At 45.8% G+C, this 18,389-nt stretch overlaps 1 protein-coding gene across 1 annotated transcript in view; it reads right to left on the bottom strand.

The window, feature by feature from the left end:
• Window positions 1–18,389, bottom strand: part of AGBL1 (ATP/GTP binding protein like 1) — a 681,509-nt gene that overhangs the window by 595,267 nt on the left and 67,853 nt on the right. Inside the window, exon 6 of the mRNA XM_029952682.1 lies at window positions 14,465–14,502. Within this exon, the coding sequence (XP_029808542.1) occupies window positions 14,465–14,502 (38 nt within the window). The remainder of the gene's footprint in view (window positions 1–14,464; window positions 14,503–18,389) is intronic.

Raw genomic sequence — 18,389 nt, 5'->3', positions numbered from 1 at the left:
CCGCTGTTACCAGAGTAACCACCTTCTTGAGGAAGGCTTCTGAAAAGCTACTGGAGACACAGCCAGTGAACACGTGAAGCCTGGGTGCCTGAGGGGAGTGGCTTACAGCCAGTTTTACCTTGGCTCAGCCCCTCCCCCAACCTCCCCCCCCCACCCCCCTGGGTCTCTGTTCCCACCCAGGTCGGTAAGTTGGGAGGAGAGTTTATTTTTAAAGGAAAACCTGACAAGATTTAAAGGTCCCAGGAAGCGTACGGTTCTTCAGGTCGCTGGAGAAGGTGTCTGGGAGTCTTCCTGACACTCAGCCAGTGACTCCATGAGGCCAGCCCACAAGTCAGGCTTGGCCCCAGTGCCTCGCTGCGGAGCAGGAGGGAACTGGCCGGCTGTCATGGGCTCCTCCCCCTGGTGGCCGTGGCTGTGGCTCACTCACAGAGAAGCAGCAACACATGTACTGAGACAGAAATAACCTTAATGTCACTGCTGGTGGAAATTAAACTTGACTATCGTGAGCGCCAATAAGAATAATGATACTGAATTAGCTGGCAGCCATCCTTTTATCTCTTGGTAGAATAGATGCACTTCAGGAAACTTGACTATAAAGTAAATTTTGATTCCAACTGAAGCTTGTTTTCCCTCTGACTGCCTTTAAAAAATTAAAGATGCCTTTCCTAAGCCCCAGAAATAGCAGCTGAGAGGCGTTAGAGAATATCCTTCCCAGCCGTTTCCAATCCAGACTCTTGTGCTGCTTTTATTTTTTAATCGCCAATTCCTTCTAATACCTCTCCACAGATACATCCCCAAACCATAGGAATCTCTCCGCTCTCAGGAAAGCCTTGGAATCTGCATCTGCCTCTTCCATTAGCCCTCGGTGGCAACCATGGCTGAGGGTGGGGGGCGTTAGGCTGGGTTGCTAAAAGAGAAGGCGACACCATCACAGACATGCTCGGGACACCAAACTCCTCCAGTTCAGTGCCCTCCATCCTGCTGATGGACCGATCCCACCTTGTCCTGTATCAGTTCTAAGGTGTGTATTTTTTCACATTAGCATTTGCAAAATCAAGGTGCTTCTAACCAATGGTAGTGTTTCCATTATAACATGCAGTGTTTTTCCACTCAATGGCAATGACTTCTTAGGTTTGAGGAAATATGATTAACTTTTCAATGTGGTTAGCTTGAAAATTCTCTAAAAGGACTTCATTCCCAGCAAGAGGTCATCACTTGAGAGGGTTTGTCCTGCATACACAAATATGCAGAGGCATTTGGTCCTGAAAGCCAATCCTGCTGTGGTGAGGTACTCAGCAAACTGTCAACTGAAACCATGCCCATATACCCAAACCCCAAAGCACCACCATTACTTCACTCCACAAATGCTTACTTAGCAACTACTATGTGCCAGCATATGCCAGGCACTGTTGTAGGTACTGGGTACTACGGAAGGAGAAGAGACAGAGTGTGGCTTGGTTGCCATGAGGGGGCTGGAGAGACACAGATCCAAACAGGCACACACATAAGGGGGGGATAATTTCAGATAGTGACAAGTGCTACAGCGCAAAACAATAGCAACGGTAGAGGTATGTCAAGGTGGCTCTGTCGGTTAAGCTTCCAACTCGATTTTGGCTCAGGTCACGATCTCACAGTTCCTGAGTTCGAGCCCCATGTTGGACTCTGCACTGACAGATTGGAGCCTACTTGGGATTCTCTCTCTCTCTCACTGCACCTCCCTCATGCTTGCTCACTCTCTCAAAATAAATAAACATTTAAAAATTTTTTAATGTTTTTTTTAGTTTTGAGAGAGAGGGAGAGAGAGAGCAGAGCAGGGGAGGGGCAGACACAGAATCTGAAGCAGGCTCAGCACAGAGCCTGATGTGGGGCTCCAACTCACAAACCATGATCATGACCTGAGCTGAAGTCAGACCGTTAACCTACTGAGCCACCCACGCACCCCAATAAATAAACTTTTTAAAAAATAGTAATGGTAGAGTGCCAAAGGGGGGCAACTGCTCCAGATTGGGTGGTCAAGGAAAAGACCCTTCAGGGAAGAGGGTATTAGTGCTAAGGTCTGAATGATAAGAAGAAATCAGGGATCTGGTGGCGGAAAATTCCAGAAATCTTGAGAGCACAGCAAATGGAGAAGCCAAAACTTGGTGAGTACAAATAACAAAAAGTCTGCAGCTAAAGCCGGACGGAAAAAGTGAGGGACAAGAGAAGGAGATTATTGAAAAGGACCACAGGATCAGAATGCACGACCTTTGCCACCTTGACAGCCATCTTGGCAGGGTGTGCAAAAGTGGAGGGATATGTCACGCTGAGATTTTCTCACTCTCCTTTTTGTTATTTGTTTTTGGCATCTCTGCAAGAAAACCCTTAAGAAAGATTATCTTTGCCTGGACCTAAATTTTTCCAGGAGCTTTCCTACCCATCCTGACTTTTATTTTGAATCTAGACTTTGGTAGGGAAAGAAGTACTTGCCAAGACCCAAGACAAGCCACTGTCCCATCTGGGTCCCTGCAGAAAACCTTCTTCCTGGTTTCACCATTTCCATGATCAACTCCTCAGAAGATGATACTTGAAGAAAAGAGCCAGCATTACACCAGGAAGGAGAAAGCTGAGACCTTCCCCCACTGCCTTTCTCTGTCAATTGCTAAGTGAAGACACGAGTCTTTTGGGGGCGTCGCCTGCTTCCGGCCAGGGACAGAACAGTGAAGACTGTGGGAAGCATACTAGCAAAATGAGGCAAACATCCCATGCCCACTGTAAATGCTGCAGTATGCCTCCGGGCCTGCAGGGGGCGCTGCAGGAAGGCAGGGAACGTGTGCTTCCACACTGCTGCCTATGGCTGCCCTCTGGCCTTAGGGCATGCAACAGCACAGAGGTAAGGAATCACGAGACCCGAGCCGTGTGCTCCCTGGTTCCGGCTAGACTCCTGTCACCCATGATGCATCCAGCCCTCTCTCCTACCACCCAGACTGTGCCTGCAGTAGACTCCTATGGTGGCCCCTCTGCCCCCAGCTCCCCACCATGACCCAACAATCTTACTAAAGCACAACTCTCAGTGTCATCTCCTAATCAGTCAATAGATAGATAGACAAGATAGATAGATGACGGATAGATAAATAATGAGGATAGATAGGTAATAAATAGGTGATAGATTGATAAGATAGATATATGATAAGATAGATTAGATAGTAGATAAGATAGATGATGATGATAGATAGATAGATAGATAGATAGATAGATAGATAAGGCAGTGGCTGCCGGGAAAGCCCGATGTCTGGGGACGCCAGGTGGAGTCTGGTGTTCTCTGGGTCACCTGGTGTGGGTGGCTGTGGATGCTCAGCTGTCCCCCAGGATTGGGGCAGGGGCTCAGGGAGAGGCTGAGTGGGGTCTCCAACCCCCACTGCCACAAGGGTGACCTCACCATCGTCCGTGTTCATGCAATTATTCTGCAAAGCTTTACTTTTAGGCAAACTCTTCTTTCTTAAAAAAAAAAAAAAAGATGCAATTCTTTGGAAGTAAAATGAAAGTATGGATTTTAATGGCAATATGCCACAGTCTTGGGGAGGTCAGTCAACCCCTTTGGGCCCCGATGTTTTCTCTACAGAACAGTTTCTCAGCCTTGCAAGATTGCCTTTTGGGACTGGATGTTCTAATTTCCTGGGCAGCGGGACTGGGACCACAGGACATTGGGCGGCATCCTGGCCTTACTCACTAGATGTGGCAACCAAACCGTGCCACATGTCCCCTCCGAGGCAAAATCGCTCATGTCGAGAACCACTGCTATACAATAGTTAAATATTTGCCTGTCTTGCAAGACTATGTAAAGATTAAATAGGATAATACATGAAAAGGTGCTTTGTAAACTGCTAATATTAGACGTCTGGAGGAAACAGGTGACTTACACCTCGACATAAACAAATAATTGTACAGTCAATCCTGAATGTGATGAAGAAGTTACCAGGCACCTTCAGAGCCAGGGGATGTTTATCTTTTTGTCTATCTCTTTAGATCTCTGTGGTACTTTATCTTTGTCAATCCAAAGCCACTCATTCATTATGCCAGGATGGTACAAGTTCTAAAGTCTAAAACATTTAGAGCTCAGCCATCCTGGATGTTAACCCCTGACTCCCTAGAATGGAACTAAATAAGGGTACTTGGGTCAACTGAAGGGGCCAGATATGCTGCATTCAATGATTTGTCTATTTCTTTTATGGAAAAAAAAAAGCTTCTAGAGGGAAGACAGAGGCTGAAAGCAATTGTGTCTCTTTCAGCACTCAGGGAGATGTCAGGAGATGCATTTACACTGCAACAGGCTTTATGCCTTTGTAGGACCAATTCCTGAAACTCCCAGGATTTTCCAAATGGTGGAGATAATAAAGTGAGAGGTGATCTTTACAGAGATGTGCTAAGAGCTAGCTTCATACGCCTACTACATACACATCACCTTGTTTAAATCTTACTAATTATCCTTGGAGGGGATCGTTTCCCCCACTTTACAGGGGAAGCGGCCCCAGAAGCCTCGCACCCGGAGGGGCTCTGATTGGCCTCCACAGAAAAGCAGAGCCAGCTTTGAGACCACTATCCAAACACGATTCTCCACAGGTCTTCGCCTCTCAGAGAACAAGAGGTTTGAGCTTCAGCAAACACACGCCCTTCACACAGGACCCTGAGCCTCCTTGAGGAGGCGTTCACGCTGTTGTCAAAGGAACACCTTGGCTCAAACCTACAGGCAGATAATCAAGCCCGAGTGAAAGCCCTGGATATAGAACTTCCATTACTGCCAGAGGACAGGACCACCTGGCTAAGACCGGATCCTGCGTGGGTGGAAGAACCAGGATCAGTTCCAATCTCATTACAACAATATCAGATGTAGCCAACACTTTTGTGTCAAGCAGGAAACTTCAATGCCACTGTCCACAGCTCTGTTAGACGCGGTGTGGATGCCCCCCACCCCCCAGCCATAATCTCCACTGGATGCTGAGCCTCCCCATTTAATTAGATTTGGTTTAATTTCTTAGTCAAGTCTCTTAGTCCCAAGAGACTTAAAAGTTCCTCCACCAGGGCTCAGTGATGAACACAACATTTCGGCTCTTTTTCTGAGTCAAACTTCACTATGGCCACCTTCCTTAGGAACACCACATAGGAAAAAAATGAGCATACTTTTCCAACCTCCTGAAGGAAGTGTCCACGCATCTTTGAGCCACAAGCTCAGACAACAGATTGAACTCTGAGAGTGTCCTGCGAGAATATTTACTTCAGAGGTTCTCAAACCTGATTCCTTCAAGCCCAAAGGAACGTAATGGAAGTTTCTCAGAGTCAATCAGGAGCCTCTGAAGGGAGTTATACAATAAGTGAGTCACAGGAATAGAAAGTAGAGCATAGGGGAACGTAGTCAATAAGACAATATTGTAGGGGGACATTTATTGTGGTGAGCGCTGCATAATGTAGAGTTCTGGAAACACTACGTCGTATACCTGAAACTAATAAAACAGCGGATGTCAACTAGACATCAATAATACACATATAAATAAGTAAGTAAATAAATAAATAAATAAATAAATAAATAAATAAAGCGAGCCAGGGAAAGAGCAGGTAACCAGGGAGAGATCGGGCTGTCATTTGTTGGGACCTCCCACTTCTTCCATTTTATCACTTCTGATGTGTCATTTCCCCATTATTTTGAAGAGGGCTCTCCTTTTAAGGAATCCTCCAACTACTTATCTTGTGGAAACCACCGAGTTTTGCAAACCAGGCTGAAGTCAAGTGCAATGACAAGGAAGCAATTTAAGAGCACACAGGCCATCAGCAGAGTCTAGATTTCTCATGAGGAAGGCACAGATTGCCTTTGAAGTATGAAGATGTTCTGCTTTCGAGAGCGTCATAGGCGAGGTCAAATCCTGGCTCTCTAGTTACCTTTTTGGGGATCGTGGGGAAATTCACACACCTCCCTCGCTATACGTTCCTTGTTTGTAAAAATGGGCGCGTAAAGCGCCTGGCAAGTGTCAGGGCTCTGTAATCACTCGTCATGATCGTTACTCCTCGAAGGTACTCTAATAAACAGTCATTCCCTTCCCACACTGCACCCTGCCTCCTGGAGTGGCAGCAGGAAATAGTTCAAGAAACCCATTATGAAATGGGATGAGGGGTTGAGGGGTTCATCTGGAGCATGGGAAGGTAGACAGGCATTTCCCATAAGTGGTGCCTTTGGCCTTGGCAGCAAAGGCGAGCAAGATACAGGTTGTCAGAAGGGCATGAGGGAGACGGGAAAAGGGAACTGCAAGATTTGCTGCTGCTCACCAGAGGCAGCCCTCAGCAAAGCTGCTGGGGATGCTCCCCGCCCTCAGTAAGTCCTGTTCGATCATGCTCACATCACTGGGAATGCAGCAAATTCCAGAGGCTTTTCCAACCAAGGGCTCCAGTCGCCCCGCCTCCTCCCAACTCCCTTAAATAATGGCTGAGCAAATGCCTCTGAGACCATCTTCAGCTAATTTCCTTCAAGACATGCAAGCTGCTAACTCTGGGAAGTACAGATAGTGTGGAATAGCAAATATGGCCAAAATTAGATTAAAATAACCTCCTGATAAACAAATTACTCACTGAAAATAAATATTCCACTGCTGGGGCCAAGATAACTAAAAGAACAGCACCACCACATGGCACAAAGAGGAACTACACTTGCTGCAGTCTGGCCAGTCCCTGTCTGCCCACCCAGCTACAGGATCTGACCAAGGGGGGCAAGGAAGGGGATAGCGGGGGATGGGTGGTATCCTTTGAGCTTAAACTTTTAAAATATTTTATGTACTTGTGCAAAAGACAAAAATATTTGGCAGAGAGGTCTGAATTTTGAGCCAAGGGGGGAGGAAATAGAAAACAACCAATGTGCCAAGTTGAACGCAGCATGACGTAATAGGAGTCTGTGGTTCTTCCTGTCCCAGTTCCTTTCCTCTCCGTCACCCCATCACTCATCAGATTCGCCCCGATGCTCAGCCTCACAGCCAAGACTCTGGCCCCTGGCACAGCTATGCTGGTATGTTGGGCATCTCTTACTAGGTCCCATTCCAATGCGTATATAGGATGGACCATGTACTGCTCTTATAAGTATAAATGATCCTGCCCACCCGCCCCCAAATCCTTCTGATACTTAGAAAGTATTTATGTAGCTTCCTTTCAGCTTTTGATCTTATGTTCTTTGGGCTACAGAAGCCTGTCCTCAGTATTCTCTACTTGGAAAGCACAGGGCTCAGCGCCCAGCATCTAGACACAGGCAGTAAGCTCTGCAGCCCACAAGCTGTGTGCATTACATAAGTTTCCCAAAGCTCCGTTCTTACACCTGTAAAATGGGGATAATAATGCCCCCTTGACAGGCTCAGCGTATATGCTGTGGTTCACATACTAAGAACTAAATAAACTGTAGATATCCATGGTGTCGTTGCAATACGGCAAAGTGACGGATAAGAGTGTGGTATTCCGCCTGCATACAGAGTGGACTGCAGTGGTCCATCCCAGTGTGACAAATGCAAAAACCCATCAATATTATTTGAAGCAGGTTTTTGGTTCATCGCAGAAACATACTGCATGCTTCTCCAAAAGACATAGCGGAAGAAGAGACATTGAGTCTATAACCACACCACCATTTGATTCTTTCCAGGGCTGGGAGCTGGGCTGGCCTCCTCACTAAGGCATACTGAAAATAAACGTATGAGATTTAAATCAAGAAACTGGAATCCTTCCTTAGTCACCAAGAATGTGTTAGCACTGAGCACAGCCCAATGGGAAGTATGAGGGTTACAGAAGGGACCCTAGCCCTCAAGGAGCCATACCCAGTAAGAAAAATGCATACATACATATGCAGAAATACAGGAACCATTGATTACATTATGGTTATATAACGTAGACATAAGGCTCTCTCAAAGGTTTAATAGGGAATCTAGTGGTGGGCATTAGGTAGGGTTGAGCAGTACTCAGAAAAGCCCCGGACAAAGGTATTTATGCTGAGATCTGGAGAAGGAGCCAGGGTTATCTGGACAGGAAACTTTGAAGTCCCAGATATCTAGGTGGGTCACTCCCTCTCGCTGGTCCTCAATGTCCCCATGTGAAAATAAGGAGATAGGGGAGGGGATAAAGCCAACAATTTTTGGGGATATAGACAATAACACTGTATTATAATTCTCAAACTTGCTAGGAGATTAGATCTTAATTATTCCAAACCCTGAAAAGAATTGATAATTATGTGACAAGATCGAGGTCCAAATTATTGCTGTAATGACAATTATATTACAATATATAAATGTATCAAATCAACATACATTACATTTACACAATGTTACATGTCAAATAGATTTCAGTTTCTTAAAAGGTGGGGTTTTTTTTCCATTTGAGAGAGAAAGAGCACGAGAGGGGGAGAAGGGCAGAGGGAGAGAGAGAATCTTTAGCAGGCTCCACTTTCAGTGTGGAGCCCAATGCGGGGCTCGATCCTATGACCCTGGGATCACAACCTGAGCCAACATCAAGGTCGGATGCTCAACTGACTGAACTACACAGGCACCCCTATTGGGTGGCCCAGTCGGTTAGGCGTCCGGTTTCAGCTCAGGTCATGATCTCACAGCTCATGGGTTAGAGCCTCGTATTAGGCTCTGTGCTGACAGCTCAGAGACTGGAGCCTGTCTTTAGATTCTGTATCTCCCTCTCTCTGACCCTCCTCTGCTCATGCTCGCGCTCTCTCTCTCTCTCTCTCTCTCAAAAAACATTTTAAAAAATAATTTTAAAAACCTACTTTCAATTTTTTAAAAGATCAATCATTTTCTGGGTTCTCAAAGGCCCTCTATTTTTGTGAGTGTGTCAGCAAAGCCGTCTTGGAGGGAAATTAGTGGAAGAAAGACAGGGCTCTGAGCTCTCAATCCATCAGTGAATCAATCGATTACCCCTGCACTAAACCTCCAAGGTCTTTTCCAGCTCTGATAGTCCGTAGCCTTTACCTGGAAACAGAAGGGGACAGCACACTACGTGGGCAAACCCCTGTTGAGGCAGGTCAGAGCCCCGAAGCCAAGGGACAAGACCCATGGGAACACAGATTGTGCATGTGACTCCCATGAAGGCTGTGCTGACCCACCGCTACCTGTGCATCAACACAAGGTCACAGCAATCACCGTGCCAACCATCCTAAAATACAGAGTGTCATTCAGAGAACTCTTCAGAGCTCCTACAGCTCCTACAAAAGCCTCGAATGGGGGCACCTCAAAACACCTCCTGCTATGACATTTTGGAGCAAAGCAGGTGTCTGGCCAAGGTGCCCTCCCATCACCACACTGCTGAAGGTCAGGCCACAGAGGACCTCACTGAGAGCATGAGGGTGTCTCCACAGAGTCAGGGCTGTAGGTACTAGAAGGCCCTCCCTCCTTACGCGCCCAAAGCAACAGGCTGACGGGCCTTCCCAGAAGCCAGCCAGCTGGAGCATCAACCGGGAAGACTTGGGACAAGCCTGATCTTCCTGGCAAACCTCCCATTGGCTCCCCGCATCTCTCCCTCCCTCTTGTCTTCCTTTATTAACTTACTTCCCTGTTTCTAACACCCTCCCCACACCCTCACTTCTGCAAACTTTCAGACTCCTCTAAATGCTAATTCTTAAGTTGCAGAGCAGCCTGAAGTAAAACCATTATCCTCTTATTAAGATCCAGGGCCTCAACAAGAAAGTGTTTTGGGTGTTTCCTTGTTGCTGGAATGTGACCTTTAAATCTGGGCAGCAAGGTTAATACGGAGGCATTATTTGAAGACTCATCCCTGGAGCCAGTACAAATCAGGCAGGATGCCACCCCCACACGTTCGATCAGATGCTGCTTCCCAGGCCACAGTTTTTCAAGCCTGCATTTAGACTTAATGTTCATGGAAGGGGTGTTGAGGAACAAAAAGAAAGAGAGAGAGGTGGGGGTTGGGGCAGACTGTGAGAAAAGGAGCAGAGGATGAGGGGGAAAAAAAAAACCAAGGGCACCTGGATGTCCAATGTTGATTACGTGTCCATCCTCTGCTCAGGTCATGATCTCACAGTTCACAGCTGTAAGCCCCGCATTGGGCTCTGTGCTGACAGCTCAGAGCCTGGAACATGCTTCACATTCTGTGTCTCCTTCTCTCTCTCTGCCCCTCCCCCACTTGCACTCTATCTCTTTCTCTTAAAAATAAATAGGCATTTAAAAAAAGAAGAGAGACAGGGGCACCTCCATGGCTCAGTCGATTAGGCATCCGACATCAGCTCAGGTCGTGATCTCGTGGTTTGTGAGTTTGAGCCCCACATCGGGCTCTGTGTTGACAGCTCGGAGCCTGGAGCCTGCTTCAGATTTGGTGCCTCCTCCCCCAGTCCCTGCTCCTCCCATGCTTATGCTCTATCTCTCTCTGTCTCTCAATAATAAATAAAGATTAGGGACAGGTACAGAGGGAGGAGGGAAAGGTGGACTAGAGGCAATCCACAAGATGGAGAGAGACAAAGGACGGTATGTTGCTTGGGTTTATTAGAGGGGAAAAATCACCTGCAATAGAAACACTACTTCTTAATCAAAGTTTATTAAGTTTTGGTAATGAAAAGCTAAGTGGTTTTGCAGAAACGAAAGCATAAAAGGGCAAAACTTTCAGTGCAGTGGAATTGAAGAAGGGTTTGGACACATGGGAGTCAAACAGGGGACTGAGAGGTATGGGGTTCGGATCCAACCATTCTGGTCCCCGCACCCACAAGAAGGACACTTGATGGGCAATGGTTTTTCATTTCTAGTGTCCTCTATTGCTGAGGCAACTGGAATACAGGCCTAGGACTTCCAAATTGTTTTGTTCTATCTCTTAGGAAGGGAAAGAAACAAGAGATGTCTTCTGGTTAATTTCCCTCTTCCTGCCATCCACCTATCCTACGCTGGCTTCTCCTGGAGCAGCTACTAGACGGAAGAGGAACAAAATTGTCCTATGCGACCCAGGCCCTCTTTCTCTCTCTTTTTGTGGCTAGGGTGGCCGGGCCCAAGTCTCCCAGATCCTCAGTCCTGCTTTCTCTGATTCTGGTGGGACAGTCTCCAGCGACTCTCTAGATGCATGAAGTACAGTCAGGGCCTGACTGGCCTCCGATTCCCAGGCCCACTCAAGTTTATTTCCACAGAAGCATGGACTGCCCCCTAGGTAGTAGATATGTGCTTCTGGCTTTGCTTTAGCTGGGGAAGGCTCTTCCTTTGTGAAGCAATTATGGAGGTACATGTAGTGTCAACTTTCATAGGACCAACAAGCATCAAGACCAGACTAATGACTAGCTAAAAGGATTATACCTTTAGGAACTGAAAGTTCACATAAACACTCCCAGATATCAGTGCCAGATGGTAAGGTTTTGACTTTTAGGCAGAAACTGACTTCTTGAATTTAGGTTCAGTGGACACAAACTCGCCTGAGATCCAGCTGGACAGACATTCCATGTCGGCTGTTAACTCTGCATGAAGACAGTATAAAGCCACTAGAGAATTCCATGGCACTCACCTCCCCCATGGAAACCCCAGCCTAAGTGGAGTGGTACCGCCCTTACGCAGACCCTCCATGCCATGCAACGCTTTGGTTAGGCTGGTCGAACAAAGATGGCGACAATCTGGGGTTCTGTTACTGCTCCACCCCAAATCCATGACAAACTTTGCTATTTAAAATAACTTTCCTGCTGAGCCCTGTTCTGCTGAGCTCAAACAGGATCTCAGAATCCTTCCACCTACACGTGGAGGTCTGTGTTTGTAATGGAATCTGTTTGCCATCCCTGTTCTAAGATCCTCTCGATCTTTAGAACCTGTTCCCTCCCACGTGATTTCTGCATGTCCATAGTGACTTTCTGCCATTGGTGTTTTTACCTCTCAGAGCCCACGGCAATGACACCAGTGCTGGGGAATTTAAGATCACTAAAACAAGAAGAGCATTTCTATGAAATACCAATAAAAGTATTTGGAAAGAGGTAGTTTGAAGCCTTGAATGGGCTTCAACTCATGGGTTTGGTCAAATATACATCACCAATCAATGATGTATAATTGACCCCTCAGGGTATATTTGATGGTGTCTAGAGACAATTTTGTTCATTATAACTGGGAATGCTACTGACATCTGGTGAGTCAAGGTGAGGGATATGGCTAACCTCCTGAAATGCACAGAACAGTCCTCAACAACTAAGAGCTATCCAGTCCAACATGCAGGAGTGCCAAGGTTTGGAAACCCCAATACATATTAAGGTAGAGTTTTAAGTAGTAGAAAGAATGGTAAAGAGCCTCCCATCGAACTCCCTCATGTTAAAAAGAACCTAAGACCTAGACAAAAGTCCATGTGGACAGCTAAGCAGAATTAGAAATAATTCTAATGGGGTAATAAAACCTGTTTTCTATATTGGACAGCAGCAGTCTACCAGTTCCCTAACAGCCCATTAGTACAGTTAAATAGAGATCAGAACTACAAGTGTTAAGATCATTGGTTCTATGTGTGGGTTGTTGGGTTCAGGTAGTAGAGAGCAGTACTGTCAATTTTATATATGCAAAGATCATTCATTCATTTCATTCATTCATTTTAATGTTTAGTCCATACATTTATTCTAAGCTTTTCATTGTCCTAATGCAACTAATACAACAACCGACAAAGATGATCCTTGCCTGCAAAAGTTTGTCGTCACCTGGCAGAGATGGACATCCATGATTCCAATACAGAGGAATCATGCCAAGAGACAGAGAGAACTCTGGAAACATGGACCCAGTCTTGGTTGGAAGAAGGAATGTATTTTCATAGGACAGGTCTGACCTGAGTTCTGAAGGCAGAGTAGAAGTTTGGAACTTTTCAAGTTGATCCGCTAGCAAGGCATGCTCATTTCGCTAAGGACGGCCTGCACGCTGACCGCCTGGCTAAGGGTTCCGAGCCCAAATTAGTCATATTTTCACTGACTATTGGTTTCTTATTGGTCCATGCATCATGCCTCATATGGAAATAGCTACTAATGGGCATGTGACTGCTTTCAGATTTCTAAACATGGTAGTACATTATGTATCACCTCTTAGCCAACCGGCTGGGAAAGAGGGCTGTGTGTGCATGTGTGTGTGTGTGTGTGTGTGTGTGTGTGTGTATGTGTGTGTGTAGAAAGGGAGGTGAGCCTTTCTCCACGCTCAGGGCTCTCTCCCCATGAGACCTCAAGACCTCTACCATCCTGACTCTGGGGGGATATAGGAAAAGCTACCTTCCCAAGGCACAGCATTCACAGGCTTGCTTACCCAGCCCCTCTCAGCTCCTTTACTTCTGCAATCCCAGCATTCTTGCTGTACCAAACACCCAGCACTGCCATCGGGAGCAGCAAGATAGGAGGGTATATAATGAGAACCAAGATGCCAAACCTGAAGCAAGTTCCACCTTAACCTGCCCATAACTCACAGGAAATTCTCTCCCTCCTCTCCTATCTCCAGGGCTTTCTAACCTGTCACTCTTCACTCCTCTGATCTGCACGAAGTCCCTGCAGGACAGAGAGCTGCGAACAGTCCTGGGCACTGTGGCCAGTTCCAATCAACCAAATGAATTCAAGCTTTAATTGTATTTTTCTTCCTTCAGTCTACGGAAGGAAGTATGCCATGATATGGCTGTTTATCTGTGCTTATAGCTGACATAGATACATAGTTGGGAGGGGGGGTGTTTTTATTTTTATTTATTTATTTATAAGTTTTATTAAAGTTCACCTATTACCCCCAGGCCTTGGGCTCCCTATAGAGAAACAAATATCACAATTGAAGCAGCTGGTTTCCAAGGTGCCAAATTAAAATAGATGAAGAGGTAAGGAGGGAAAAAATAAAAACATTACGCTAAGACTTCTTCACTCCCCAGTGCATGGAGCCTTCCATTATATTGCACACATGAAATTGACTCCCAATGTAATTAGACCAGGGCTACTAGGCAAATGAAAAAAAAATCTTCAAATTATTCAGACCCCCAGAGCTATTCTTTTGCAATCACTCAAGTAACTGAGAAGAGAACCAACTTTTTAATATAAATTTGTTATTAGAATCTACACTGTCCAAGCAGTTCCCAACACCCCACCTGCTCAAGACTACAGAGTCCTGAACTGGTATCAGAACTAAATGCAACAACTCTGTTTTCCACCCAGTGCCATAATCTTTTCTTCTACAGGACAATCCTACTAGAAACTGGACTTTATTTCAACAGTCTTTAAGGGCCACTGGTTCTGGTAGAAGGCTGGAGAGTTCTTATCCGGACGGCATTATGCACAGGCATGCCCACATGGACTGATGTTAACTCTTTCTTTGCAGCCTTGTGTTTGCAATGGCCATAATATTCTCCATCTCACCACCCCCCCCACACACACACACACCAAGATCCAGGAATGGCTCTATTGCCTTCCAGGTTGAAAATGAGCCATGGAGATACCGAGAGCATCTTTCACTGAACTCAAAGGGGAAGGAAATAACCACTTTTCAAAAAAGGTGCTTACTGGATTTCAGCAAAGCTGCCAGAACTTCGGTGGCGGCCCTGGGGAAAGAGAAAGAAAAGTGGAAAAGTCAATGTTCTACGGTCTTTTTGTCAGCCCCTGGATCCCAAAGCCAGCAGGCTCATTGCTGCCACCTAACAGCCCCATTGGTAACCAGGGAGTAGGCATTCTGTTGATTGCCGCACTGACCATTAAAGAGGCACAAATGCAGCAAGCAAAGTGTCTGTCTTAAAAATGGGTCTCAGGGGTCCTCACTGCTGCTGAAACTATCTCCCCCCCCCACGCCCATCTTGCCACCCACCTTCCACCACCTTCCTTACACTACATGCTCCCCGTATTTCTGTTGCTCATCCCTGCCAGAGCTCCAGTCAGTCTCTTGGTTTATGGTTGGGAAACCCGGCAAGTCCGGAGGATGGGTTGGGAAGCAGAGGGATGTGGAGGCTTGAGACACCCGTTCCCCTGGGCACACGTGGGGAAACACCCACACATTGGAAAGCAATGCTGGTTCTTCAGGGCGGAAAATGGCTACGTCATGATTTTTCTACCAAATGCACCGTTTTCTTCCGTGGGGGATTTTCACAATCTTTGCAGCAATGGGAGGCAGAGAAGAATGCAAGTGCCTCTGGCCCATGTCTCAGTGACCCTTCAGTCTGTGCTCTGAGCCTGCGAGGCTTCCACAAAGACCCATTCACTGGACAGAGGAAAACGTGAAGGTATTGGGGGACATGATGGTATGATTCTGGGGGAGAGAGTTTGTCTATTCGTTTGTTTGTTTTTAGAAAAGGAGTATTCTGCATGGTCCTAGTAACTTATCCTTAAGGCCTATTAAGGTGTGTTCTGTTCCCACACACAGCTCCCAATCCTCAGGAAACAGGCGGGAGAGGCTGGGTCACCCTTTCAAGATGGCAGACATGTCAGCAGAGCTGGAACCTCAACCCGAGAACCTCACTTCCCACCCCTGCTTCTTCTACGTTTGCTGTTCTCCTCAATCTCCTACACGGGCCCTGCCCTGGCCTCTGTCTGGTTGAGTAGAAACATCTCTCTTTACAATATATTATCTAATATTGAGCAACAGAGCCAGCAGTAAAAATAAAAATAATAAGTTAAACTAAACTAAAAATAAAATAAAATAAAAATACAATAAAGACATAGATGTCACTGCTTCCCACAATTGACAGGTAGCCTGGAATGCACAAGTCCTGGTGCAAACCCACAGCCATGATGACCCCCAGCTTGGAGAGACCAGCACAACCCCAGGGCAGTCATCAAGAAGGTGAAGCTAGTTGTTACTGATGGGCTATTTCATTTATCCTTCCCAGTCATGTTTTCCTCAGATCACCTTTTGGTCTCTTCAGCTTCACTCAAACTGTGGACTTAAGAAGAAACACACTGAAGGTGTTTCTGGGACTCCCAAGGCAGTGTGGGAAATCTAGGAGCCACGGTGCACAGGGCCTGGGTTGGGCTGGGGAAAAAGGAAAATCAGTGCTGAGGGGGGCGGGGGGGGGGGAGAAGAGACACATTATGTTCATCAAAGGGGATTAGCAGAGGAGGAAGCATGAAAAGAAAGAATGACGGTGCTCTAAGCAAAGGAGCCAGCCCATCCTAGATCCAAGGCCAGGTCTATAAGGTGACCCTGCATTTCTGATTTGCATGGCACTTTTGTTTTGGGGAGTTCACCGAGGAGCCGATGATCCATTAGATAATAGTTTTATGAAGGACATAGGAGAGGTGGGGAGGAGCAGGCAGACCCATCAGGAGGACTGGAGGTGACAAGTGCAGCATGAAGAGAGAATGCAGAAAGATGGGTCACAGGGAAGCTTGGAGCCTTGCTCCTCAAAGCATGGGGCTCCCATTAGCAGCTCTGCATTCCCTGGGAGCCAAACAGAATCAGCCTCTCAAGCTCCCTCCCTGGCCTGCTGCCTCAGAACTCTCATTCCAACAGGGAATTCATAGGCATGAGTATTGGAAAATAATTGCTTCAGAGGACAGGTCAGTATGGCTTAGTTACTCATTGATGTTGAGAAGAAGGCTCAAGGTGACTCCCAGATCCAAACCCTCTAGAAAATACCTAATAGTGTGATAACATAGCAAATAAATATGAATCTAAACAGTGATATGACATGGCAGGAAATACATGGTATGTATCATATTAGTCAAAGCGGTGATGCTGATTCCTGAGTAACAAGAAAAGATTTCTTTTCTGCTCTGAACTGGGGGGTCAACAGGTAGTTGCAGCACGAGACACCTTTAGGGCAACGATGAACATAAGGTTTGAGACCACAGCCCACTATTCTAAAGAGACTAGATTCAAGTCCAAAGATAATAAGTCATCTGATTGATTCTGATTGATCTTGGATCAACAGGGTTTGGTGGCAAGGTCAGGAAAATGAGGTGAAGGTTGTAAGCAAAGAATTCACAGGATTTGATGACAGGCTTGTTGTGAAGGGCAAAGTAAAAGGAACAGTTAAGTGATAGTCTGAAATGTTCAGTCGACATAAATGGAGAACAAGAAAGCCATTAATCAATGAAAGAGGGGAAGCTGAGGTGTTTACAGAAGATAATCATTTCAATTTGGGAAATGCTGAGTTCAGAATGATGGGCACATAGCTACATGGAACTTTTGAGAATGATGCTAGAGGTAGAGATACAGAATTCTAGAGAGATCTGGAGTTGGGGATATGTATTCAGGAATCACTACAGTAACAATGATCATTGGAGCTATGGGAGTAGATATCTGTGAGGAAATGCAATCAGGAACGGAGTATAGTTTGGGCCCCCAAAGAATCTACACTCAAGGACTCAGAATGTGCAATCCAGGAAACAGAAGGAGAGGGGATCTGTTTTGAAACAAAAAGTTCTCTAGATTTTCTAGACACAGCTTTTTACAAACTGCAGGTTGTGATGCAATAGTTGATTGTAAAATCAATTTCATAGGTTTTGATTAACTTTGTGAATGAAACTGAATCAACTGGAATAGAATAGAATATATCAGTGTCGTTACATGTAGCAAAGGTCCACAGTGATCTGAGAAACTTATTTCAATGCACATACACACGTGTGCATACGGGCAATCTGATGTAAATGTTTTCCTTTAAAAATAAAAAGCTTATAAAGATGTTGTTTAATGTATAGTGTCCATAAAAGATCTGAACAAGAACAAACGTCTGGAATCAACTAATGAACTAATGAGCAAACACAAATTATTTGATCTCCCAGTTGGTGCCAGGATCCAGGATACCACTCATATGAATGTCACCCAGAGACTCTGTATTTCAGGGTCTATTTTGACAGTAAGTATCTGGAATTCGGGTCCACTGTCTGAGCATATCTCTCTGCTTCTCTCCTGCTCTCCCAATGTAATTAAGAATGTAAAGCCCATCAGAAATTAGATAACGATTTTGTCAACCAATGGCTATACATATAAATAAAACAATAATTTGAGCAGCTAAAGTCTAAATGAGTAAGACAATACTCAGTTACCTTCACTCCAAGAAACTGAGCCCATGGCATTAAGTGAACAGAGACCCCAAAATTAGTGCCTTTGGGGTGCCGGGCTGTCTCCTGCTCTGTATGGACAGCCAGCATCCACAGTGCTGGTAGTTCCACTGATTCCATAGAAGACGACTTTTTGAGAGGGTTTATTTTCTAAACTTTAAGCCCATACCATCATGCCACATTGTTTGTACGCCACCCCCAGTTGGCTATCCATGTGGAATTGAAAGTAGAAATGCCAAAATGTCCTCTTCCATCAACTTTTCTGACTGTACATCACTGAATGGCTCATTTAATAGATTTTACCAAACATTCTGCTCCAAGAAAACTACAACAATATCCAAAGGCAAAGTCGAATAGCTTCCACCCTATCCATTTTCACAATGGGGTGGGCTAACAGGGTCAGGATGCTAGAGGTCAGAGGTCCCCTCCATAC

The sequence above is a fragment of the Suricata suricatta genome, chromosome 9 (assembly GCF_006229205.1).
Source record: "Suricata suricatta isolate VVHF042 chromosome 9, meerkat_22Aug2017_6uvM2_HiC, whole genome shotgun sequence".
In the NCBI taxonomy this organism is placed as follows: Eukaryota; Metazoa; Chordata; class Mammalia; order Carnivora; family Herpestidae; genus Suricata; species Suricata suricatta.
The sequence above is the reverse complement of the archived record's forward strand: the minus strand, read 5'-3'. Positions and strand labels throughout refer to the sequence as shown.